This window comes from Erythrolamprus reginae, chromosome 1, assembly GCF_031021105.1.
Source record: "Erythrolamprus reginae isolate rEryReg1 chromosome 1, rEryReg1.hap1, whole genome shotgun sequence".
NCBI classification, from domain to species: domain Eukaryota; kingdom Metazoa; phylum Chordata; class Lepidosauria; order Squamata; family Dipsadidae; genus Erythrolamprus; species Erythrolamprus reginae.
In genome coordinates this window covers 337,659,861-337,686,335 of record NC_091950.1, presented here as the reverse complement: position 1 = coordinate 337,686,335, position 26,475 = coordinate 337,659,861, and the positions used below count along the sequence as shown (strand labels likewise).

Here is a 26,475-nt window from a genome sequence, read left to right as displayed (position 1 = left end):
TTCCTGGACTAATTACCCTGTAATTACGGGTGGTTGAAACACACTGGCAGAACAATAGGTAATAAGGAAGATGAGAATAATGAGAGTAATACTGTCTTTCTAGATAGTTTGACAGTGTTGTGGGAATTAGTTGTTTAACAGAGTGATGGCGGGGGGGGGGGAACTATACTGCTCCACATCCCAACCTTCTCAGCCCCTCTCCTTCCCTCACATCTTTGTGACTTGCTGCTCTTTATTAAAAATTCCAACATTTTAAGGTTTCCAAATGCAAAGAACATTATTAGGATCTTCTTACAGAGGTTTATCTCAAGTATGTACAGCTGGGGATTCAGAAGGCTGTGGCTTTTGAAGTTGTTAGCATGGAGAAAGATTACTGGACCATTGTTGTTACAGTTGGACATGAATGTGTGCATTCTCAACTCCAGGACATAACAAACTAGTAAGCACCTTACTAAGAAAGAACTCACTACTTTGCATATTTATAGCCAACCCCATATTTTGTATTAATTGTAACTGTCCTGGGTTTTTTGGTTATGTTTTATATTTCCTCTTATTTTTCCTTTGTTGTTTTAATAATTAAATAAAAATAAACCCAGTTTGTCCTAATTCATACCCTTGAAGCAAAAATGTGTTTCTTCTTCTTCTTCCTAAACTACAATGCTACTTTATTTTTCTTTGGGAAAGGCAGAATAGGCCAATATTTTTTCCACAAAATCATCCAAACCAGCAGGATTTGATATAAATTACTTTGAGGGTGAGGGAACATTTTGGGTTACATGTATGTAAAAAACCAAGTCACTTATGAATAAATCACAAAGCAATTCTTCAGGCTTTCAGCATCCGTGTTTAAAAGTTAACTCGTGCTTATTAAAAATAATTTAGGGGAAATGTAACCTGAGCATAATGCAAAAGTTTTTCCGTTGCATCCGGATCTTTATTCCATATCAAATCTTCACACAACTGTAAAAGTTCCTTTTGGATATCATCATACACTGGTAGATTTCCTGCATTCACAATCCCCATGTCCATTCCATGCTAAAAATAAACACAGGAGGGGAAAAAACCACCAGTGAATATTACAACTTCTTCTACAACAGTATTTTTCAATCAGAAACTATTTTGCCCAAACCATCACATTACCTTAATTGCATGGAAAAGAAAAACACCGTGCATTGCTTCTCGAATAGCATCCATGCCTCGGAAGGAGAAAGACAAATTGGAAATGCCTCCACTTATTCTGGCTCCAGGCAAATTTTCCTAACAACAGAAATTCCAGCAATGAAAAGTAATGAAATGTTACAAGGAGAGAATAGATAGCAAGTGTGACTAGCATTGTCTGGTCACAGGAGAAATGCCACAGAACATTATCTGACTGCCACTTGCATTATTGTCGGGGTGGGTGGGAATATGACAACAAACAAATCTCTGACCAGAAAAATGTTCATCTCAAGATACAACCTATCCTATATTTAAAGAGGTTTGTCTTATACAGTAGTACCTCTACCTAAGAACGCCTCTACTTACGAACTTTTCTAGATAAGAACCGAGTGTTCAAGATTTTTTTGTCTCTTCTCAAGAATCATTTTCCACTTACAAACCCGAGCCGCCGAAACTGTAACCGGAAAAGGCAGGGAGAAGCATCTGTGGGGCCTCTCTAGGAATCTCCTGGGAGGAAACAGGGCCAGAAAAGGTGAGGAGAAGCCTCTGTGAGGCCTCTCTAGGAATCTCCTGGGAGGAAACAGTGCTTCCACCCTCCCTGTGGTTTCCCCAATCGCACGCATTATTTGCTTTTATATTGATTCCTATGGGAAAAATGGCTTCTTCTTACAAACTTTTCTACTTAAGAACCTGGTCACGGAACAAATTAAGTTCGTAAGTAGAGGTACCACTGTATATCTTTCTATGACCATAAAATTTTTTTAAAAATCATTGGAATTTTTTTCTTTGTTTTCTTTTTGAGTATTTTCAATCTGTTGTGAAAATGTCTATATGCTCTTCAGAACTAGAGCCGAGGAGTCTTACATATTACTCCATTAATTTTTTATTCAGTTACTTCAGGAAGCAAATAGTTTCTTACCCAAAAACTATCTTACTGGTGCCAGGTGTTTCTGTACGAAACTGAGCAGCCCAAAGAAATCAATATTACAATTGGACAGAGAACTGTGGTTGAATGGAAAGTTGTATTTTAACCATTGCATAACTTCAATAGAGAAGACTAATTCATTGGTTGCTATCAATCTGCCTAAAACATGATAGAAGACAATGGAAAGCATATACATTATGTATACACAAGGAGATTCATTGTGTTATATCTACACATGGGCAATTTGTTAATTCATTTCTAACAAACTTTTTCAAAGCTTCTGAACCATGATTTTGGAGAAAGTAATATCTCATTTCTATAATATTGACCTATCTTGTTTGAAGGGGATATATATAATAGTAGAGATATATTAATATTACTTTTACCCTTTTGCTAACATTAGAAAAGGATTGAGTTGTGACCTCAAATAATACAGCTATAAATAGAAAATGTTTTTATCATTTATCTGTGGTAATTTATCACAGACATATGCAAAAATAAAATCTCAAAAATATCCCATTTACCATACAAACTCAAAATAAACTCACAGACAGTAATGGAACTTATATTAATTGAATGAAGTAACTTACATGACGTTGTCAAAGGTCTTTTGGCCAAACTGTCAATTTTTGGCAAATATTGCTCCATTTAATTACTCTAAGTATATATACAATTCAGCTAATGGTCCGAGTTATTTTTAAGCAACTATATAATTTATAATAATGGTGCTACTGAAAGTAAAGTGACAAAAATGTACAACATTAAAGGCTGTAGAGTTCCATTTAAGCTACTGCCTTTTCCTCACCCAACTACTGTGTTTCCCAGACACTAGGTCCTGTCTTGATAATAAGTCCAATTGGGCTTTCGAGCACATGCGCTAATATAAGCCCCCTCCAAAAAATAAGCCCTCCCAAATATACTTAGACCAGTGTTTCCCAACCTTGTCCACTTGAAGATATCTGGACTTCAACTCCCAGAATTCCCCAGCCAATATTCGCTGGCTGGGGAATTCTGGGAGTTGAAATCCAAATATCTTCAAGTGGACAAGGTTGGGAAATACTGACTTAGACACATGCGCAGCTGCTCCGCAAACCACACGAGATGAGGCCGGGAGGGAGGGAAGGGAGGTGAAACTTGCCTCACACACACCTGGCATCACATGGAATGGCCTCACGAACCCTAGCTCGCACGCCCCTTCTCTTAGTGGCTCCCACAAAAACAGTGGCTGCACATAAACTCGCTGCACAGACAGCCTGCACCGGTCACTACTCGCAGCTTCAGTGCCAGTCCCTCTCCCCCCAGTCCCAGGTTGACCTGGGATGGGAGGAGAGGGACTGGCACTGAAGTTCCGAGTAGTGACCGGTATGGGCTGTCTGTGCAGCCATGAAGCACGATAGACATGGCTGGTTCTTGCCCACAGCACTGCCAGCGAGGATCAGGTGAGAACTGCTGCCGCCCGAGATCAGCAGGCCAGATTCGGTGGGCCGTTCTGCGTGGATGGCAGATGGGGGAGGGCATACCCCCCCCCTTTGTCCCACCTCGCCTCCTCACCTCGTCCTGTTTGCACAGGAACCAACAAAAAAGCTTCCACGATTGCTGGAGGTGGTGGTCTGAGCAGCACTGGCAAAGCAGCTGGTTGGTGCTCTGCTGCGCGGCAAGGTTTAGGTGCTTCCTGCATCCCCAAAATAATGTTTCCCTGATAATAAGGCCAATGCCATATTTCAGGGGTCAAAAGACAATAAGGCCCTGTCTTATTTTCATGGAAATATAGTACTTATAAAGGTAGAGGCCAGTAGTAAAATGCTTAAAATAAAATAAGTAAATCGGGTTTTTTTTAAAGAACCCAAATCCCACTCCCTAACTTCCTAGACTCACTTTTATTGTTTTAGTTGCATTGATATAGTTAACGGCATACAAATTATGTTCCTCCATTCCAGTACCTATAGTCAAAATGTTGGGATCAAAAATTATATCACATGGATTAAAGCCAATTTTGTTCACAAGAAGGTCATAGGCTCTGGTGCAGATTGAAATTTTTTCTTTTGTTTCCGTAGCCTGAAAAACAAACAAACAAACATGTGAAAGAACAGTACTTATTTTTTCCTGTGGTATATCATGTTTCTATTTAATTAGGTTTCTAATGTGGCTTTTCTTCGTTTGCTACAATAAACCTATGTTTCAGCAAAGCTCTTCATGTTTTATTTTATTTGTAATAGGTTCAGACGCTAACTAGTTGATATTTCAGCATTGCAATTTAACTGCCCAAGCTCATATATTGACCTACAGGTAATCCTCAAGTTATGACCAAAATTGGGACCAGAATTTCAGTCACAAGTCACTGTGGTCATAAGTCAAGTCACCACATGACCAGACCCAAGTTTATAACCAATTTTGCAGTGATTGTTAAGTAAATAACATGCTTAAGCGAATCATCATTAAGGGAATCTGGTTTTCTCAATAGAAAGGTGGTAAAAACGTTGCAAATCACAACCACACAATTGCCGTATGCTTTAACCAGCTGTAAATATGAGCCGGTTGCCAAATGTACAAATTGCAATCACATGACCATGGCAGGGGAAAGGGGGACAGTCATAAATATGAATATGGTTTGTAAAGCCCTTTTTTCCCAGGCTGTCATAGCTTTGAACCATCATTAAGCAAATGGTCATAAGTCAAGGGCTTACTTTCTATTCCTTTTACTGGAACACAGGTAGGACAAAAGTCCCTATGACCTTCTGGGCAATTTCTAGTGGGTGAAAGTATAACTAACCTGCCCCACTTCATCAAACGCCATAATCACCACTGCTGCCCCATATCTCCTAATTTTTCTTGCTTTTTTTAGGAAATCCTCTTCGCCTTCCTTCAGACTGATGCTGTTTACTATGCATTTGCCTTGTGAACACTTCAACCCAGCTTCTATTACAGAGAAGTTTGAGGAATCAATGCAAAGGGGCACCTGCGGATAAAAAAGGACAACATTAAAATAATAATAATGATGATGATCTTCAAAGACAATAAACAGCCAAGTCTAAGTTGTGTGGATGCATATCCTTTTTTTTTACTATTTATTTCTTTTATATGCAAATATTAGGTTTTTCAGGAATGAAACAAAACAAGGAGCATAAATTGAAATCCTTATGTATTGCAAATATTAAACAAACAAGCCCAGATGGGAAAGCAGAAGAGGCAACATATATTAATTGTGTGTCTCTTATGTTTACTTACTGTTTTGTTGTTATCAGTTACTTTTTGCATCACACATACAAAACATCATAAAACATTTGTTTCTTTATTTCTGTACTCTGTATAAAGACTTGACCTTCCTAAGTAAATGCTTTTTGCTTTGTCTAAATTACTTGGTCATTTGTATTTTTGGGTGGACAATAAAGCTTCTTTGCATAGTTAAAAGTTTCTCTCTCAAGGATCAATGCATATCCAAGGCAGAGAGAAAAGGTCTTGCAAGTTTAATTTGTTTTTTTTTTAAAAAGCAAATCGTCTATGCAATTACATTTACCACAAAGGCTAGACTAATTTCTCTCTTTCAAGAGCTTTTTTCAAATTATGACATCCTTTGGAAAAGATTCTATGACCTAACAGCAGTGATTTGCACAGGGCTGACATTCAGACTGACGCACAAAAATTACAGCTGAACAAAACATTCTAAGCAGAGGGGTTACCTGCCAAGTTCCAAAGGCTTAGTGACTTCATTTCAGAATAAAGATCAGAGGAAAAACCCTTTTGGGTGATAGTTTCCCTTCTGGCTTCTCTTCACAATCTGTGCTCTCAGAAGAACACTAGGACACAAGGCTGCCTGGAAAATAAGGCAGTCATTTTTTTTGGCGCTTGGGGGAATCTGAAAGCTGAAGTTGGTTATCTTAAAAATTTCAAAGACCAAAATTCATGAAATTTCACCTTACTCTTTTTATAGCATTTGGCTGTATGTGATTCAGCCAAATGTTTCTTGGTTAAAACAAGATTTTGTTTTGGATATTAAATCTGTCTTAACATTTCGTAAACTACTCAAGACTCACTTATACCACCAGGCATGGGGGAGTTGGGACACCTTTCCCCCAGGCTCTTTTATACTTTGTTTTATGTTTGGCATGAATGTGCTGCTATATTGTCTTTATTACTGTTGTGAGCCACCCCGAGTTTCGGAGAGGGGCGGCATACAAATCTAATAAATAATAAATAATAAAAATAATAATAATAATAATAATGACATCAGTCATTGCTAATGAAATGCATGCCAAATAATGTCTGCTCTGAAGGTGGGCAACATTATATAGACAGTGCTCATATGCTATCTGTGATATTTAGTATTGTTTATGGATTTGGAAATCCAAGAATCAAGAATTAACCTCAAAAGCCAGGGACATTCTTATGAGAGCAAAAGATGCAAGGCCAGCACTTTCTTCTGAAATGAAAACTCAACTCTATTTGAGAAGAACACCACAAAGGTTTTAACCAAAGCATAACCAGCTAGATATGACGAGGGGGGCGTTTGCCCAGGTTCGCCTGGTGCACCAGTTGCGGCCCTATCTGGACCGGGACTCACTGCTCACAGTCACTCATGCCCTCATCACCTCGAGGTTCGACTACTGTAATGCCCTCTACATGGGGCTACCTCTGAAAAGTGTTCGGAAACTTCAGATCGTGCAGAATGCAACTGCGAGAGCAATCATGGGCTTCCCAAGGTATGCCCATGTTACACCAACACTCCACAGTCTGCATTGGTTGCCGATCAATTTCCGGTCACAATTCAAAGTGTTGGTTATGACCTATAAAGCCCTTCATGGCATCGGACCAGAATATCTTCGGGACCGCCTTCTGCCGCACAAATCCCAGCGACTGGTTAGGTCCCACAGAATTGGCCTTCTCCGGGTCCCGTCGACTAAATAATGTCGTTTGGCGGGACCCAGGAGAAGAGCCTGCATTGTCTTTTTTATTGTTGTTAGCCGCCCCGAGTCTTCGGAGATGGGCGGCATACAAATCTAATAAATACAAATACAAATACAAATAGACAATTAATCAGCATCCCAAATACTTGACGCTTATGTAAGCTTCCAGCACTATAACAGCCCAGTCGAGGTCAGAAGTGTGATGTCATCACAAAATACCACAAAAATTATAATAACCTTTCTAATGCATTTCTTCTGATTTTTCACTTCCTGTTACCATTTTTTCAATCAGAACACCTGCTGAGGTATTGAGATATTGTGTAGTCCCTAGACATGTAGAGAACACCAGACTCAGGAAATTAAAAGACTATCCAGTTAAATATATAACCTTGGCAATGTCAGGCTCCGAAGCAATATAGTTGCAGAATCTGGCCATAGCACTTGGGCCATCTAACATCCCATCATCCATGTTGATATCCAGGATCTGAGCTCCCATCTCAACTTGGGCCTTGGCTACACTCAGGGCATCCTATGTTAAAGGAAAAAAGACATCAGTTCAAACATAAATGCATCTAATTCTGCTCAATCCCCCCTTTTTTCTTTTTTCTTGTATTTACGTTGATGGCATTTGTTTCTGCATTTTTTAGCAAGCTGCTTTTATTATGTCTGTCTCCCCATAAAACTGTTTCTATTTTATAAGATGTGTCAGAGTTTATTTACATTTATTTTGTAAAACATTTTAAAGGCTGCCTTCATCGCATTATTCAAAACTGTTTGAACCTCTCACTTTAAAAAAAGAAATACTCAAGATTGTGTTTCACCAGAGAGGTTAGCAAAAATGTTTAAGAATAGATCAATGAAATGGTGGAAATGTAATCAGGTACCGGACTCTTTTTATTGTACATGGTAAACATACACGGAAGCCCAAAACTTTTGGAAAAAGATTCAACATTGGATGAAGTACATTCTGAAAAAGACTACTGAATTTAAACCAGAAATATTTCTATTGGCTATTTTACCAGAAAATTTAAACAAAGTAGAAGTTTACTTGACTGTACATATTGCAACAGCAGCTAGAATAGTATATGGACAAGTTGAATAAGATACCTAATGAAAGAAAAATTTAACGTAAGATTTTAGAATGTGCCAAAATGAATAGACTTACCTTTAGGCTTAAGGATAAAGAAGAGTATGATTATTATTAAGTTTGGGATGAATTTTATGAATGGAAATTAAAATTAAAAATAATTCAAAGCTTAAAATCACTTTTGAAGGAATATATGACAATTAGACTTTAAGGAGGTAAAGACCCAGATGACGAAAAAAGTAATAGTGGCAGCACTAGACAATAATGCAACACAGATTTGAAAGGGTTAAATCAGAAAAAAGTTAAGATGTTTATGTTATATTTTGTATTTTTTTAAAAAGGTTGGAACTAGGGAACTAAAGAGCATCTTAGTAGATAAGGGAACATAAATTGTATAGGGGGAGAGATATTGAACATTATAGCTTATGATTTTTCTAGATGAAAGTTCTTGATAATTTTAAATATTTTAGAAAGAAAGAGAGAATTGCTTAAAGGGAAAATATGTTCTAAGATGCTCTTTGGAATGTTTGATGTAGGAAGGAAATGCTATATATTACAATTTTAGGCATTGATGCTGTGTTTTTTATTACTTTATTTTGCTTTATTCCCCAGAGCATGATGCCATGGTCTTTTGAGACTGAAGGATGCCAATGCAATGCATGTATATTTTATTGTATGTTGGAGAAATTTTTTTAAAAACATACACACCCCCTTCCCAGAAAAAGATTGTGCTTCACATTGTATTAAAATAAAAATTCCAAAAATATGTAATGTATCTAGTAGAAACTATGCATTCAAATCCTTAAACAGTGCATTATACAAAATTTTAATGCAAGTCCTGAAGCTTAAAAAAAGTTGGACCTACTTCATATTTGCCTGCCATTATAAGTTTGGCAAATCTCTTTGATCCTGCAACATTGCAACGTTCACCAATGTTGACAAAGTTGGTGTATTTTCCAATTCTGAAGGGTTCCAGACCTGGAAAATAAATTATATGTATATATACAAGGGGGGAAAAGAACCTTTGTCTCTTCGCAACAATATAATGTGGTGACACAGCAAAGAAGTAGAAAAGAATTCAAATAAACAGCAACAACATACTTGATTTAGATGGAATATTTTTGCAGCACATTATGTTGGTAGCAGATTCACAATAAATGGATGAATGAACAAGGAAATGACAAAAAAGAATGAATTCTTATCTCTTCAGACTCATCATTACCGCCTTCTGCTGCACGAATCCCAGCGACCAGTTAGGTCCCACAGAGTTGGCCTTCTCCAGGTCCCGTCGACTAAACAATGTCGTTTGGCAGGACACAGGAGAAGAGCCTTCTCTGTGGTGGCCCCGACCCTCTGGAACCAGCTCCCCCCGGAGATCAGAACTGCCCCCACCCTCCTTGCCTTTCGTAAAGTTCTTAAGCCCCGAGTTTGCAGAGAGGGGCAGCATATAAATCCAATAAATCTAATCTAATAAATCTAATCTCTGCCGTCAGGCATGGGGGAATTGAGACATCTCCCCCTGGCCTATACAGTTTATACATGGTATGTTTGTGTGTATGCTTGCTTTTAATAATGGGGTTTTTAGTGGTTTTTAAATTATTGGATTTGTTCTTACATTGTCTTTGTTATTGTTGTGAGCCGCCCCGAGTCTACGGAGAGAGGTGGCATATAAATCTAATAAATAAATTACACAAGTGGGTTGTTATTTGGGTGCGTTTGAGTCTGTGTTGACTTTTGAGGGTAGATTAGGGTAGGATAAGATAAGATAGGATAGACTTCTTTATTGGCCAAGTGTGATCAGACACAGAAGGCTCAAAGTGTAGATATAATAATAAATAATAAGTAATAAATAACGGGTCATAATTATAGTTACAATCATTAATCATAAGTTACAAACAATTGTTAAATCACAGCAAATAGCAGAAAATAGTATAGTTCCTTTGCCTGTAGCAGATCTTAAGTATAGCTCTTACTAGTTCTCTCTAACAAGGATCCCAAATCCCTGGGTGCAGAAAGAGCCCTTTTTCTTCTGGAGTCATGACAGGACACACTTCTTCCAGTTTGTGGAATCAAGAGATCAATGTCTGATTCACTATAAGGCACTTGTTCAAGTGGCAAAAAAGATACTATGATGTATTGCCTCAGTCTTAACAATTATACACGTACAGTAGTACCCCTAGATACGAGCATAATTCGTTCCAGAAGGGAGCTTGTACGTCGAGGCAACTCGTATCTGGAACAAATAACTTTAGACGTTGTTTTTCCCCTCCGAGATAACCAAAAGCAAGGATTCTTGCGCCACCTAGTGGACGCTCAGCTCATATCCCGAATTTGAGCTCGGGACTAGAACAGAAATGTCTCTCCCCTCGTGGCTCATATCTTGAAATACTTGCATGTAGAGCAGCTCGTATCTAGAGGTACTACTGTATTGTAATAGCATCAGTTCTATCTAGAAAAACACAAGCCACATTGTTTGTAGGAATCTTATTACCAGGCATTCAGTCATACAAAGGGCAAGGATATATTTCCACTAAAGGAGATGCAACCAGAGGTGGGCAAGAGCTCTAACAATTTTAGCAGAATGGAAAATCCCTTGTGGCAGAGAGGTGAGGAGGTTCTGTGAATAACAGAAATCAAACAGTAGACCTGCCAATAGAAAACCTGGTGGATTTATTCTTTATTCTTCTCTTTCTCTTGAGCATTCATGGACAGGAGTTGCCAACAAAAACAGATTTTTGCAGTCCAAACGAAAGAATAAAAATAGCTCAAAGTGAAATATCTAAAGAAGGAAGTAAATGGGTGTGGCTGAAGTAGTTTGAGGCTTGTTCTCTTGTACAGACACGTGTATCTCTTCTAGCCTCAGCTGTCATCATACTGGCAACTCCTCACTTCAGTACACATGGTGAACTTCCAACTGCAACTGTGCTCAACATTCCTGTTGCTAAGCAAGTTTTTAAGTAAGCTTTGTCCCATTTTACAACCTTTCTTGCTTCAGTTGTTAAGTGAATCACTGCAGTTGTAAAGTTAATTAGCATGATTAGGTAAATCTGGCTGTCAGTACTATGTACTTCATCGGTTGGGTTTGGACTAACCAGCAATGTATGTTGGGAGGAATTAGTATGTTACTTTAAGGGCTAGGGCTGCAAGTAGTCATAAAAGGGAGTCATAACTCTGTGGTTATTGTGGTTAGTCTTGCTAATGCTTGCTCTTGCTCTTGCTAACGCTAATTCCATGATCTCACTCTCTGCTAGTTTTGTCGGTGTGACTATACTATAGACTTGCCGTGTGCTAAATTTGGTCTATGTATTATGTATGTAAATAATACCTACAGTATTATATAGAACTATGTGTTCTGCAGGAGAGGAATATTGTGGAATTATATATGTATATAAAACTGTGTGTCTTGAAGGGGAATATTATTGCTTAGCTGTTGTATGTATATTATTATTATTTATTATTATTTATTAGATTTGTATGCCGGCCCTCTCCGAAGACTCGGAGCGGCTCACAACAGCAAAGCACAGTACAAATCCAATTATTAAAAAACAGTTAAAACCCTTAATATAAAAACAGTCATACACTCCACATAGTATAGAACTGTATATTCTAATATCTGGTTTGTATATGATTGCTTGACTTGGATATGTATGTAGTTGACTGTTTACTGATTACTCTATTGTACATAGTCATTGTAAATAATATTTATATTCATATTAGTCTGGGTTATTGGCTGAACCACCACCACTGCCACATATACTCTGTTTTAAGTTTAGTATTCTAACATTGGTTATAAGCCCAGTGTGGAATGCTAACACTGGCTACCCCATTGACTTTGCTTATCAGAAGGTAGTAAAATGTGATCACATGACCCCAGGATATTTCAACCATCATAAATAAATACATAAATACATGTCGGTTGCCAAACTTCTGAATTTTGATCATATTACCACAGGGATGCTGCAATAGCTTAAGTGTGAAAAAATGGTTTTCAGTTCACTGTAGCTCTGAATGGTCACTAAACAAATGGTTGTAAGTCGAAGACTATCTCTAGTAGTCTCTGGACCTTCCTTTCCTCTGAGTAAGGCTTTGTTGCATAAGGCAGTGTTTCCCAACCTTGGCAACTTGAAGATATCTGGACTTCAACTCCCAGAATTCCCCAGCCAGCATTCGCTGGCTGGGGAATTCTGGGAGTTGAAGTCCAGATATCTTCAAGTTGCCAAGGTTGGGAAACACTGGCATAAGGAACCAACTTTGTTCTCTACCTAGGCAAGGAACTGAGCCCTGGCCAGGCATCCCAGAAGGATGAGGTGTTTGTTCATACCTGCCTGAAAGAATACTCCAGAACATGATTTCTATGTAAACTCTTCTTTGTATCCTCTGGGCCCCATTTCTTCACAAGAGTCTTTTATGCTTAGCAAGCACTAAAGTCTGCAGGCACTCATTGTCTGATGCTGTGGCTTACTCATAGGGAGCTGGTGTTTCCCCTTCACTACCACCACCAGCCATTCTATAATGCTATTATAAACTAGGTCAGCCATCTAAGCCCTGTCATCCTTGCGTCCAATAAGTACCGCAAAGTGAAGATTCCCCCTAAGAGTTTTCCGAAGTAGAGTGAAAGGCTGTAAAATAAAAATCCTCTTCAACTAATAGCTTAACCTAACACAAGTGTTATACGAGGTTTTCCAATGGCTTGTAGGTGTCTTGAGGAAAAAGTAGAGCAACCACAAAGAATCCTAAGATATAATTAAGCGAATGCAGTTTTAAGGAATTCTGGATATGTTATTTTCTCACCTGACAGCAGCGTGTTGCATTCAGAGAAGGAGGCAGGGGGGATACGAGGTTTGCACGCTTTTACTTCTTCAGCTATCTTCCTGCATTACAAAAAAGTAAGTTAAGACCCCAGGGGCTTTGCAAGAAGGAATGAAATTCTTCTAGAAGACACTAGAAGCAAATGGGCATTTATCTGTGTTTAATATTCTTTAGCAGTTCTCCTTTCTAAGGGCCATAGTGTTAAACATATTAATGGTGATAGATTACAATCTCATGTACAGCATCTAATATATTAGTATTTATTTATTTATTTATTTATTTATTTATTTATTTAGTTTAATACACAATGAGGGTTTTAGTAAAATACATGATGAAGGTTATTAATCATAGTAAAATATATCTAAAAAATAATAGAAAAGAAGGTATAGTAATAGAACATATCAATGAAAGAATAGAAGAAGAGATATAAGAATAGAAGAAAGGTATAGGAGATATAAGAGAGCAATAGCACAGGGGACGGAAGGCACTCTAGTGCACTTGTACTCGCCATTCATTCATTCATTCATTCATTCATTCATTCATTCATTCATTGGATTTGTATGCCGCCCCTCTCCGTGGACTCGGGGCGGCTAACAACAGTGCTAAAAACAATATGTAGCAATCCAATAATAAAACAACTAAAAACCCTTATTATAAAAACCAGACATACATACTGACATACCATGCATAAACTATAGAGGCCCAGGGGGAAAGAACATCTCAGTTCACCCATGCCTGACGGCAGAGGTGGGTTTTAAGGAGCTTACAAAAGGCGAGGAGGGTGGGGGCAATTCTGATCTCTGGAGGGAGTTGGTTCCAGAGAGCCGGGACCGCCACAGAGAAGGCTCTTCCCCTGGGTCCTGCCAAACGACATTGTTTAGTTGATGGGACCCGGAGAAGGCCCACTCTGTGGGACCTAATCGGTCACTGGGATTCAACCTCTTAGGAATCTGGATAGGTCAACCGTAGATAATCTAAGGGTAAAGTGTTGGGGGTTTGGGGACGACACTATGGAGTCCGGTAATGAGTTCCACACTTCGACAACTGGGTTACTGAAGTCATATTTTTTACAGTCACGTTTGGAGCGGTTAATATTAAGTTTAAATCTGTTGTGTGCTCTTGTGTTGTTGTGGTTGAAGCTGAAGTAGTCCCCGACAGCATATGATCTTGTGGGCAATACTTAGATCTTGTTTAAGGCGTCTTAGTTCTAAACCTTCTAGGCCCAGGATTGAAAGTCTAGTCTCGTAGGGTATTATATTTCGAGTGGAGGAGTGAAGGGCTCTTCTGGTGAAGTATCTTTGGACATTTTCAAGGGTGTTAATGTACTGTATGGAAAGCAGGACTCAGCCAGACTAAACAAACAGGAACAAAACACCAAAGCAAATTATTTAGTCATTTTTGTATTCATCAATGGAGCGCTGCTTGGAATAGTTTCGGGGGGGGGGATGATTACATGAGACAGAAGTTGTGAACAGCTCAAAGCAACATGTTCTGTTCAAAACATCCCTTTTTTCTAATCTATTTTCAGTCTTTACTGTTTTTTTGAGATCAGCTACTGAAACAAATTAACTTTAAAAAATTCATGGAAGGGAAAATGTCCTCATTCCTCTCTCTCATTGGAATCCACCTAAAACTGTTGAAAAGACGAGGAAAGAGATTCCTCAGGAGGTTACTCCCGGGAAAACAGATCACTTGATATATTGATTTAATGAAATCAAATTATTTGAACATCAATTCTCTATCAGATCCCACTTTTGGAAGGAGATTCATTCTGCAAGATGGGCTACAAGAATGGTGGAAGGTCTTAAGCATAAAACGTATCAGGAAAGACTTAATGAACTCAATCTGTATAGTCTGAAGGACAGAAGGAAAAGGGGGCACATGATCGAAACATTTAAATATGTTAAAGGGTTAAATAAGGTCCAGGAGGGAAGTGTTTTTAATAGGAAAGTGAACACAAGAACAAGGGGACACAATCTGAAGTTAGTTGGGGGAAAGATCAAAAGCAATGTGAGAAAATATTATTTTACTGAAAGAGTAGTAGTTCCTTGGAACAAACTTCCAGCAGACGTGGTTGGTAAATCCACAGTAACTGAATTTAAACATGCCTGGGATAAACATATATCCATTGTAAGATAAAATACAGGAAATAGTATAAGGGCATTTTCTGCTGTCAGTCTTCTATGTTTCTATGTTTCTATGCAAGTGGGGGATAAAGGTAGCTGAAGCAATGGGCACATGCCTTCTAGTATGTTACCTTGGAGTCCCAATACTGACAACTTATTTATATTCAGGTATAAGAGAAGCAAATATGGTCTCTTAGTAACAAATTGCAATACTTGGGAGTATTTTTTTTCATTTAACATTTTGTTAGTTCATTATTAAGAAACACAGAAATTTCAACAAACATTTTCGCCTCACTTTTCCTAATGAAAAGGAATGCAGAAAGATACAGTTTTGGTCAGTCCACTCTTTTTGCAGCAAACTATAAACTGATACGCTCGTGAGATGGGTTTTGGGCGTGGCATCAGCTGCAATCCCATAGCAGGGGTGAGTAAATGGCCTTGGTCATCCCAGAAATTATTATAGCTTTCAGGGATATTGTTCTGCAGAAAACCAGACGTGAGATCCTGTTCTTGAGATTGTGCCTCAGGGATTAGATGGAACAGTTATTACTGTACCGTTCTACTAGGTAGCTGCTTTCCTAGCCAAGCTGCTAGAGGTTATGGGTGGGCTGGCAGGTGAATTTCCCAGGGTTATGTTCTTGCGAGTCTTCAATCTGCCTTTCTTAGGAAAGCCAGAAAGCCTTAAAAACATGGCTTTGCCGGCAGGCTTGGGGCCATTGAGCTATAAGCACCCTGCTCCAGCCCAGAAGGGGTGATTGTTTTCTATATGGGAATTTTAATTGATATATATCATTTTTATTATTGTACGCCACCCAGAGTCCATCAGGAGTTGGGCAACCTATTAATTTAATAAAACTTTAACTTAAAACGTACTTATTTATTTTATTTATTTATTTATTTATTTATTTCATTTCATTTCATTTCATTTCATTTCATTCATTCATTCATTCATTCAGTTAGTTAGTTAGTTAGTTATTGGATTTATATGCCACCCCTCTCTGAGAACTTAGGTATGAAATTTGAAGCAACGTGGAAGTTCATGGTCATCATAGGTCTGCCCAAGTAATTGTGGGCATGGCATATATCAAGTGTCAAATACTAGAGTCTCTCTCTCTCTCTCCCTCTGTGTGTGTGTTTGTGTGTAGATATGTGTATATCTATATGCATGGATATATATTTCATATACATAGCCTCAGGGCTATTGTAATGGAGCTGGTTTGTACACTTGGAAGTCCTCCTGGACTTATGGTTCCAACACAGTAAGCTAGTGGCAGCTATAGCAATAGCACTTAGACTTATATACTGTTCCATAGTGCTTTACTACATCAGCCCTTCCCCCTCCAACAATCTGTGTCCTTCTTTTACCAACCTTGGAAGGATGGAAGGCTCAATCAACCTCGAACCCTGTCAGGATCGAACTTCAGCCTGTGGGCAGATAATGCAGTACTGCATTCTAACCACTGTGCCACAATGGCACTATAGCTATCCTCAGAAGGGTCTTTGAACAACTTTGTGATATATGTCAACTACATCTATTTCTGGATTGGGTGACCCTTCTCAAAATCATTCATATCTTAAGATAAACCTCAGTTGGATTTCTATAATGTACTGTACATGGACTATTTGGAAGACCATTGAAAACCTGTAGATAGTCCAAAATATGGTGGCACTAGTAGCCGACATGTTCTCCAGAATTCCACACCAAAGTTGGAATAGCCCCATCTCCATTACTCTTTTGAAGAATCAAAAATACCTGGCTTTCTTTCATGATATAGGATGGCAAATAAGCCTGTTTTGTAATGTACGATATTTTCATAAATTGTGTGATTATTTATTAGATTTTTTTAAAAAAAATCCTACCCTTACTACTTTATAAATAATTAAGGTGGTGAACATACATAATGTTTGTATGATTGGTGTCTTAAATTGGGGGTTTTAGATTATTTTTAATATTAGATTTGTTACATTGTCTTCTTTATTGTTGTTAGCCGCCCCGAGTCTTCGGAGAGGGGCGGCATACAAATCTAATAAATCAAATCAAATCAAATACATAATACTCCTTCCTCCTCCTATTTTCCCCACAACCACCCTGCGAGGTGAATAAAGCTTAAGGGAATGACTGGTCCAAAGTCAGATTTCTGATTTTTGTAATTTGTCTTTGTAATATGCTTATTTTCTTTCCATTTTTCTTTTGAATGCTACCCAGAGTCAAAAATCATGGGGAAAGTAACAAATAAATAAATGGACGTGTTTTTCTGCTTTCCCTTTCCAAATTACACTCATTTTAGACCTTCTAAATAAGTTCAGTCTTCATTGATCTGCTCCTTTAAAAAAAAAAAGTCGAAGTCTTACGCTTTTGTTCATACTGAAATTGGATTGAGCATGCTAATACACTTTTCCAGAGATGCCATTAGTTCAATTTCTGTCAAGATGGAGGCACCAAAATATTCATTGAAATAAATAGATCAAATTCTTTATATTGGATTACCTATTCACTGGGAACTCTATCCATTCAGAAACTCAGAATATATAAAAGCATAATTATTCTTAGTTGCAAACCCTCCATTTTTCTTCCCTATCCCAGATGGTTATCTATATTTAATGTGATATTTCTATTCTGTCGCAAGCCTTTTAAAATTCATCTCCATCACATTTTATTGCAAGCAGAAGATGACTAAGCTCTTGCTATTACAAGTGGAAAAGAGCAGGTCTCCAATTAATTTTATACTAGGTTTACAGAAAAAGTTTCACTAAAGTAGGTATAATTAAACAAATATTAACTTAATCAGCTGTGACTTTATGCATTGAGAAACCAGCAGATTCCACAATTGACATACATCTTCTTTGAAACCTATAAAAATATCTAGCTTAAGCTAACAAGTTACCATATTTTTCAGAGTATAACAACCACCCTTTCCCCCCGCCAAAGAGGGTGAAAATCCCGGTGCGTCTTATACTCCAAATATAGCCCCACCCACACGCTGCATGTGTTGCATTTTCGGGTGGTTCTGGGCAACGGGGATCCTCACTTCCACATGGAGCCACGAAGCGTCCTGGGAAAGTGCGTTGAAGCTGGGCTTCCTCTCAGAAAGGCCTGATAGAAAGGCATACATCAGTCCTTCTGGACCTGCCATTTCGTAAACATGCTCCTGGGCTTTCCAGCAAGCCCCTGTGGCTTGGCTGCCTCAGTCAGAGCCGGATTCCTGAAGCAGCCTAGGGAACTGCGTTGAAAGCCCTTTAAATAAAAGCGTTTTCAGGTGGCAGATCCCTCTCTCTGATTGCAAAAAGGATGCCTGAAACACGAGGATCGTAGAGGAAAGAGTTTCTGGCTGGCAGATTCCCCCTCCCCCAAAATGGAGGAGAATCTACTAGCTGGAAACTCTTTCCTCTACTATCCTCGCGTTTATTGGGAAATTTAGTTAGTCACCTTACATAAGTAAACTGACCACTTCCATAGCAGAAATCTGAGATTTACCTTATGCAACAAAAGTGGATTATGAAAAATGTCTGCTACTAATATGTTTTATTAATAATACAAAAACACAGAAGATTATACAATCACATATGACTTGTAATTTCTTATTCACTTCACATTTCTGTAATCTTACAAAGCAAAATTCATTTTTAATTGTTAGAACAGATAAAAAGATCTGTGGTGCTCGTTATCAAAATCCGAGTGGAAGTGAGGACCCCACTAATCCTGATGATGGTAGACAGAGGCAGAATTCTTGTTTTCCTCCCCCAAAATTAAGGTATGTTTTATATTTCGGTACATCTTATATTCCAAAAATTATTCTGTAATTTTTCTGAAGGTTGTTGCTATTGAGACTTATCATCACAGTTTAAAGTTTCTTTTTCCTCTCTCAACTATACAGCATTTCTTATGTTTGACCAGAGATCACAGGAAGACAACGTAACATTCATGGGAATGAAAATAGATATCAATATTTTTCTTAGCAATCACAAAACTGGTTAGATCTAAAGATATTTTATGTTTTAAAAATCATGGGAGCCACTGGTCTACAAAATTGTTTTCATTTACAAGAATGCTTCTGTTCCATAAATCCCTTGAGATGTAATTAGAACTGGAGAGGTGACTAGCTCCATGCAAAACACTTTCGAAATAAATTGAAATCAAAATGCCCAACTTGGAACTCAAAAGAGTTGTGTCACACTTGGAACATGCTATTTCAATCATTTTGGGGATGTTTCAAGATTCAAAAGAGAAGTATTTCCACAATAAACTCAAGACTGTCTTTTAAATACAGTGATACCTTGTCTTACGAACCCCTCGTCATACAAACTTTTTGAGATACGAACCCAGGGTTTAAGAATTTTTTGCCTCTTCTTCCAAACTATTTTCACCTTATGAACCCACCACTGCCGCTGGGATTCCCCACCTCCAGACTTCCATTGCCAGCCGAAGTGCCCGTTTTCACGCTGGTGGGATTCCCCTGAGGCTCCCCTCCATGGGAAACCCCACCTCCGGATTTTGCAATGCTGCAGGGGAATCCCAGCTTCGCAAAAACGAGCGCTTCGCTGGCAACAGAAGTCCGGAGGTGGGGTTTCCCATGGAGGGGAGCCTCAGGGGAATCCCACCAGTGCGAAAATGCGTGTTTCAGCTGGCAACGGAAGTCCGGAGGTGGGATTTCCCAGCGAGGGAAGGCTCAGTGAAATTGCAGCATTTGCGATACTGTGATTTCGCTGAGGCTTCCCTCGCTGGGAAACCCCACCTCCGGACTTCTGTTGCCAACCAAAGTGCCCATTTTCATGCTGGTGGGATTCCCCTGAGGCTCCCCTCTATGGGAAACCCCACCTCTGGACTTCCGTTGCCAGCGAAGCGCACATTTTTGCGATGCTGGGATTCCCCTGCAGCATCGCAAAAACGCGGAAGTCCAGAGGTGGGGTTTCCCATGGAGGGGAGCCTCAGGGAAATCCCACCAGCGCGAAAACGGGTGCTTCGGCTGGCAAAAGGGGTGAATTTTGGGCTTGCACACATTAATCGCTTTTCCACTGATTCCTATAGGAAACATTGTTTTGTCTTACGAACTTTTCACCTTACAAATTTCGTCCTGGAACCAATTAAGTTCGTAAGACAAGGTATCACTGTATAGTTTTTTCCAAAACAATACATTTCAAACATGGAATGTATTATGCACCCTAATAGCTTCAGCTCAGTTCTTGTTTGAATGTTTATCTATCTACAAGGCAGACAAAGATAATGGCTGACAACAAGATCACAACATTGCTCTCTAGTAACTGGGTATTTTGAGTCTTGCTATACCCACCATAGTAATCATTTTGTGAATAGCCATGGATCCCAGCTTTCTAAATACGCTCACTTGCTAAATCCCCCAAAAGTCCTCCAGAGGGCATGAAGAAACCTCAATGCCTCAGTCCATCCTATAACAAGTCAACATTAGTTGCATAAACACCAATGATACCAACTGATACCTCTATGCATTTTCATCTACAACTCTTATAAGTAATGGCTTATAGAAATTGCTAAGATAACTTCTAAACAACACTAGTGTCCCATTCTTGAGGTAAAAGTCAATAACAAACACCCTTGCCAAAGAAGTACATCAGTTCTGCCAACCAACCACCAGCAGATTCTTCTTTTAGATGTCTCACGAATACAACTTGCAGACGTACACAATGGATATTGTCATGAAATCTTTCACATGGGTTTTGAACACAGCAACCAGCAAGGCCTTCTTCAAGGCATTTCCAGAGAGGAAAGTGAAAAATTAAGCTACTTCTCCCATAAAGAGTTCACCAGGAATATGCAAATATTGTTGCAATGCAACAACTACAAACTGTGTGCTTGTCATTTTCACACAAGTTAAAATGTGTCTCTTGATATTAGGGACCCTAAACTGAACCATCATTCATAGCAATATCCTCAAACATAGATGATGCTTCAAGTAATATATACATGAAATTACCGGATATGTGCTGGAGTAGTCCCACAGCAGCCACCAACTATGTTGACCAAACCATCTAAGGCAAGATCCTGAAGAACAGAAAAAGCTTTTTTCAGACACAAATGTGTTATAAGCAGAGTCACATCTGAAGCATGCACAAAGTTTTGCTAGAATTTTTACTAACACATATCCTTGCTAATTACCAACAATGTAACAAGAGGCCAATAAGTACAGTACCATTTCCTTCAAAGCCCCACATGGTTACTTCCAGATACTTAGAAACAGCCCACAATTTTATTTATTTATTTATTTATTTATTTATTGGATTTGTATGCCGCCCCTCTCCGAAGACTCGGGGCGGCTAACAACAATAAGATAGCATATTATAATAATCCAATACTAAAAACAATTAAAAACCCATTATAATAAAAACCAAACAGACATACAGACATACCATGGATAAAATTGTAACGGCCTAGGGGGAAAGAGTATCTCAGTTCCCCCATGCCTGGCGGCAGAGGTGGGTTTTAAGTAGCTTACGAAAGGCAAGGAGGGTGGGGGCAATTCTAATCTCTGGGGGGAGTTGGTTCCAGAAGGCCGGGCCCGTCACAGAGAAGGCTCTTCCCCTGGGTCCCGCCAAGCGGCATTGTTTAGTTGACGGGACCTGGAGAAGACCCACTCTGTGGGACCTAACTGGTCGCTGGGATTCGTGCGGCAGAAGGCGGTCCCGGAGATAATCTGGTCCCGTGCCATGAAGGGCTTTATAGGTCATAACCAACACTTTGAATTGTGACTGGAAACTGATCGGCAACCAATGCAGACTGCGGAGTGTTGGTGTAACATGGGCATATTTGGAAAAGCCCATGATTGCTCTCGCAGCTGCATTCTGCACGATCTGAAGTTTCCGAACACTTTTCAAAGGTAGCCCCATGTAGAGAGTGTTACAGTAGTCGAGCCTCGAGGTGATGAGGGCATGAGTGACTGTGAGCAGTGACTCCCAGTCCAAATCGGGTCGCAACTGGTGCACCAGGCACATACCACTGAAAGGAAATAGACTGGGTCACATGAAACTCCTAAGGCACTGATCACTTTCTGAATTGTATGTCACCTAATGATACAGCTTATACAATTTCTTTCTGGTCAAACCAGAGTATCTTGCAGAATATCTAGAACAGTGGCTCTCAATCTTTCTAATGCCGCGATCCCTTAATACAGTTCCTCATGTTGTGGTGACCCCTAACCATAAGTCTAGCGTCAATTCTCCGAACAGAGCTTTAATCTGATTGGCAGGAAGGTCAGAGGGACACCCCCACTGTAAACGCCTGATTACTCAGATTGTTAAAAATATGTTCCAAGGTGCCAAAATAGAAGTTTCATTCCTAACACCATGGGAAATTTGTCTTTTCTCATCGTCTTAGGCGACCCCTGTGAAATGGGCATTCGACCCCCAAAGGGGTCCCGACCTCCAGGTTGAAAACCACTGCTCTAGAAATAGGAAAGCAAATTTGCCAATTTATATTTACTTACTTGAGAATAACCCCCACTATTATCAGGGATATCTATTGGGGAGGAGAAAGGAAAACATCAAAAAGTCAAGATGGTAGCTATTACAGCAGTGCAAGGTATATAAAGGGGGCAGGGCTTCAGTTACATAATTTGCATCCACCATCTCAATTTTTTGATACCATCCCATCCCCACATATTTATGATTTTTATGATAACTCATTTAATTTATTTATTTATTTATTTATTTATTTATTAGATTTTTATGCCGCCCCTCTCCGTAGACTCGGGGCAGCTCACAACACAATAAAAACAGTTCCTGACAAATCTAATAATTTACAATTTAAAATTTAAAATACTGTAGTTTAAAAAAAACCATTTTTAAGCAGACATACCTACAAACATACCATACATAAATTATATAGGCCCAGGGGAGATATCTCAGTTCCCCCATGCCTGACGACAAAAGTGGGTTTTAAGGAGTTTGCGAAAGGCAAGGAGGGTAGGGGCAGTTCTAATCTCTGGGGGGAGCTGGTTCCAGAGAGTCGGGGCCGCCACAGAGAAGGCTCTTCCCCTGGGTCCCACCAACCGACATTGTTTAGTTGACGGGACCCGGAGAAGGCCCACTCTGTGGGACCTAATCGGTCGCTGGGATTCGTGCAGCAGAAGGCGGTCCCTGAGATATTCTGGTCCAATGCCATGAAGGGCTTTATAAAAGGGCTTCATTAAAGTTCTCACACAATAATCCTAGGCATATCTGCCTACTCATAATTAACTATTATGCTGTCGAGCAGTGTTGAGCTTCAGGGTTTCGTATCCATAAGCTAGGCAGAAGATTTCTTGACATTTTCCCAGCAATTGAGTCTGGCATCTTCATTTTTCAATAGTAATTTTATTATATGTTACAATTAAAAAGATGAAAGCTAATACAAACTAAGAACAAGACAGGAAAAAAGTGCAAAAGGAAGGAAAGAAGAAGAAAAAATAGTAAATATAAATATTCCCCTTCATCACAATAAATAAATGTTAGTAAAATCACCTTCCCTCAAATTTCAACAAAGATTTCTTCTTCTCATATCCAATCTCTTGCTTCTTAAAAATATTCAGTCTCTTGATTCAGGCCTAGTCAGCAAAAGTCCATTAAGGGTTACCAACAGATCTATTTTAACCTTGATCAAATAAATCAATGTTACATGCTTTTATTTTTAATAATCTTGATTAGTCCCTTTGACTAATATCCTAATAGAACTTGATTTCATTTTTTTTCTTTGTCCCTTCATAGAAAATTCTCCAAAGATTTAACTTCAATGTTGGAAGGTTATCAAAATGTTCTTTAGGGCTTGTCACTTGTATATCCCTTTTAATTATTAAGTCATAAGCCAGTTTCAATGTATCATTCTTTTAGCCTGTCAAATCCACTCTTAGATTAGTCTGTCATTTTGAAATCCACGCTTAGATCAATCTCAAACATTTTAAATCCACTGTCAGATTAGTCTCAGTGTCCAACATTCAAAGTCCATCTTATCCATTTTTTTCTTTTAAGAATTCAAAACTATCACATTTTCCCATGATAAGGATTCTTATTGCAAAATCTTATTTCAAATCCATTTGGACCCTTTATTTATAACTTTCCAAAATCAATATTCTGATGCCCCTTTTGCTGTTTACTTCCTCATTTTTAAGACATTTAATATGTATTAAAAGCTTCTTTCACTAAAGATTAAAAGAGACTCACCCAGTGTATAACATTAGTTGCTCTGAAGATACCTCAAATTTAAAAAGCAATTAACAAGCAATTCCCCCCAAAAATCTGAAAACTGGAGTTTGGGCAGTCATTTTCTTATCTCCCAATACCCTAAAGCTGCCAGAAGCCACTGTTTTGTGATCTCCTCACAAGGAGTAATTATCTGGAGCATTTGTGGGCAATCCCAAACCCTCTCTAAAGAGGAACTGTGAAGAATCAGTCCATTTACAGGCTATTTAATCCAGCAGAGTCATTATCTCCACTATCAACAGAGCTTTCTTCAACTTGGCATCAATTCCCCAAAAGAACCATAACAGGTATCTTCAGAGGCAAAGACTGACTTGCTTCTGTCTTTATAGCTGAATTGATTCCATAGGATGAAACCACAGAAAACAACACTGTTTTTGCAAAGATTGGTTATCTGCCTGGGCCACAATAAGATCACAGGGTCCACAATCAACAAATCAGAGAAACTCTGCCCACAGCTTCAATCGAGGAAATGGCAGTAGAACAAGCCTGTGCAAAAGCAGAACCAACCAAAAATCAATTCCCCAAAATGGGCAAATCAGAAAGCTGCCTAGATGTACATCCAATTAGGATCAGCCACTTACAGTAAGCAATCAGAACTCATCATGAGCTAGGAACCAATCAGGAATCAGAAAATGAACAATCAGAAGCTCGAATGAAAAAAGGGGCAACCAGGAACCACTATCATCAAAATAATCAATGAGGATCAGGCACAAACAAAGAATCAATCAGAGACCAGCCCTCATCAACCTGTATCAATTGGAAACTAGCTTGGCTGCAGACAGATCACTTCCTACGCAGTTGTCTGTGAACTGCTATGCAGACCATCTTGCAACTGAAAATGCCATCCTCAGTTGCCAGTGAAGCTCCAGGAGATCTAGTGTCTAGAACACAATTACTAAACCCTGAAACCCAACACTGTCCAACAGATGCTCACCGTGAAAGACCAGAATACCTCCGGAACCGCCTTCTACTGCACGAATCCCAGTGGCTGATAAGGTCCCACAGAGTTGGCCTTCTCCGGGTCCCGTCGACCAAACAATGTCTTTTGGTGGGCCCCAGGGGAAGAGCCTTCTCTGTGGCGGCCCCGGCCCTCTGGAATCAACTCCCCCCAGAGATTAGAATGGCCCCCACCCTCCTTGTCTTTCGCAAATTACTCAAGACCTACCTATATCGCCAGGCATGGGGGAATTAAGACATCCCCCCAGGCTTTTATATTTTATGTTTGGTATGTATGTGCTGTATGTTTTTTAATTGTTGGGGTTTTATATATCTTTTTATTATTAGATTTGTTCTATTGCTATACTGCTTTTTATTACTGTTGTGAGCCAGCCCCAGTCTTCGGAGAGGGGCGGCATACAAATCTAATAAATTATTATTATTATTATTATTATTATTATTATTATTATTATTATTATTATTATTATTTTGCCATTAACCTATTATACTATTGAACTCTGCAAGCACATAGCTTATACTAAGCTGTTTTTTTTTAAAGAAACCATACCAACTAACATACAAATCATTTTTCTCTATAACAAAACAAAATCTCCCAAGAAAATACTTACTTTAATGTGCTTGCCAGTCACTTCAGGTGTTTCATCGTAATCACCAAAGGTGTTAGGAAGACCTGAAAAATATATTCAATTGCATAAATCTTTTACATTTGTAGATGGAAAGAATAATGTCTTCACTGCAGTCAATGACACTATAACATTTTGAACAAAAAACCTGGAAACATTTGGATTATCCAGTGGTGAGCTGCAACCAGTTTAACAACCACTTCAGTGATTGTGCACTTCGTGCTCATGCGTGCACTCTTCACACTTCACACGCCTAATATGCTTGCGTGCAGCATTCAAAATACAGCAATTTGAAGCTCAGCTGCTTACCTTCTTAAAGGCAGCCCCTTAAGGCAGTAAGTAGAACAGCAGAGGCACAGAAAGCAGCTGTGCCATGCAAATCAGCTGAGCCAGAAAGGAAATATAGGACAGGATAGCACAGAGACGGATGGGGACAGCTGATCGTCGGAACTTCTGGTTTACCCGAACCAGTCTGAACTGGAAGCAGCCCACCACTGGAATTATCTGTAGGCAACTCTCTTACTAAAGATTTTGCTTCACAGCAAAGTAAGAGCAAACTTATTCAGAGTCTTCGGAGAGGGGCGGCATATAAATCTAATAAATTATTATTATTATTATTATTATTATTATTATTATTATTAAATTATTATAATTTTTACTGGCACAAGTTGGCAAGGCAAAAACC

At 39.0% G+C, this 26,475-nt stretch overlaps 1 protein-coding gene across 3 annotated transcripts in view; it reads right to left on the bottom strand.

Annotated features, from left to right (window-relative positions):
* The window catches only part of MTR (5-methyltetrahydrofolate-homocysteine methyltransferase), a 97,962-nt gene that overhangs the window by 40,346 nt on the left and 31,141 nt on the right, over positions 1-26,475 (bottom strand). For 2 of the 3 annotated variants that reach the window (XM_070734011.1, XM_070734010.1), the window contains exons 10-18: positions 25,776-25,837; positions 20,955-21,022; positions 12,863-12,942; positions 8,937-9,049; positions 7,373-7,513; positions 4,854-5,039; positions 3,959-4,138; positions 1,141-1,257; positions 895-1,035 (exon numbers count right to left, since the gene is read on the bottom strand). In XM_070734011.1, the coding sequence (XP_070590112.1) occupies positions 895-1,035; positions 1,141-1,257; positions 3,959-4,138; positions 4,854-5,039; positions 7,373-7,513; positions 8,937-9,049; positions 12,863-12,942; positions 20,955-21,022; positions 25,776-25,837 (1,088 nt within the window). Of the gene's footprint in view, positions 1-894; positions 1,036-1,140; positions 1,258-3,958; positions 4,139-4,853; positions 5,040-7,372; positions 7,514-8,936; positions 9,050-12,862; positions 12,943-20,954; positions 21,023-22,460; positions 22,488-25,775; positions 25,838-26,475 lie in introns of those variants that run through there. The other variant, XM_070734012.1, reaches the window with a different exon arrangement.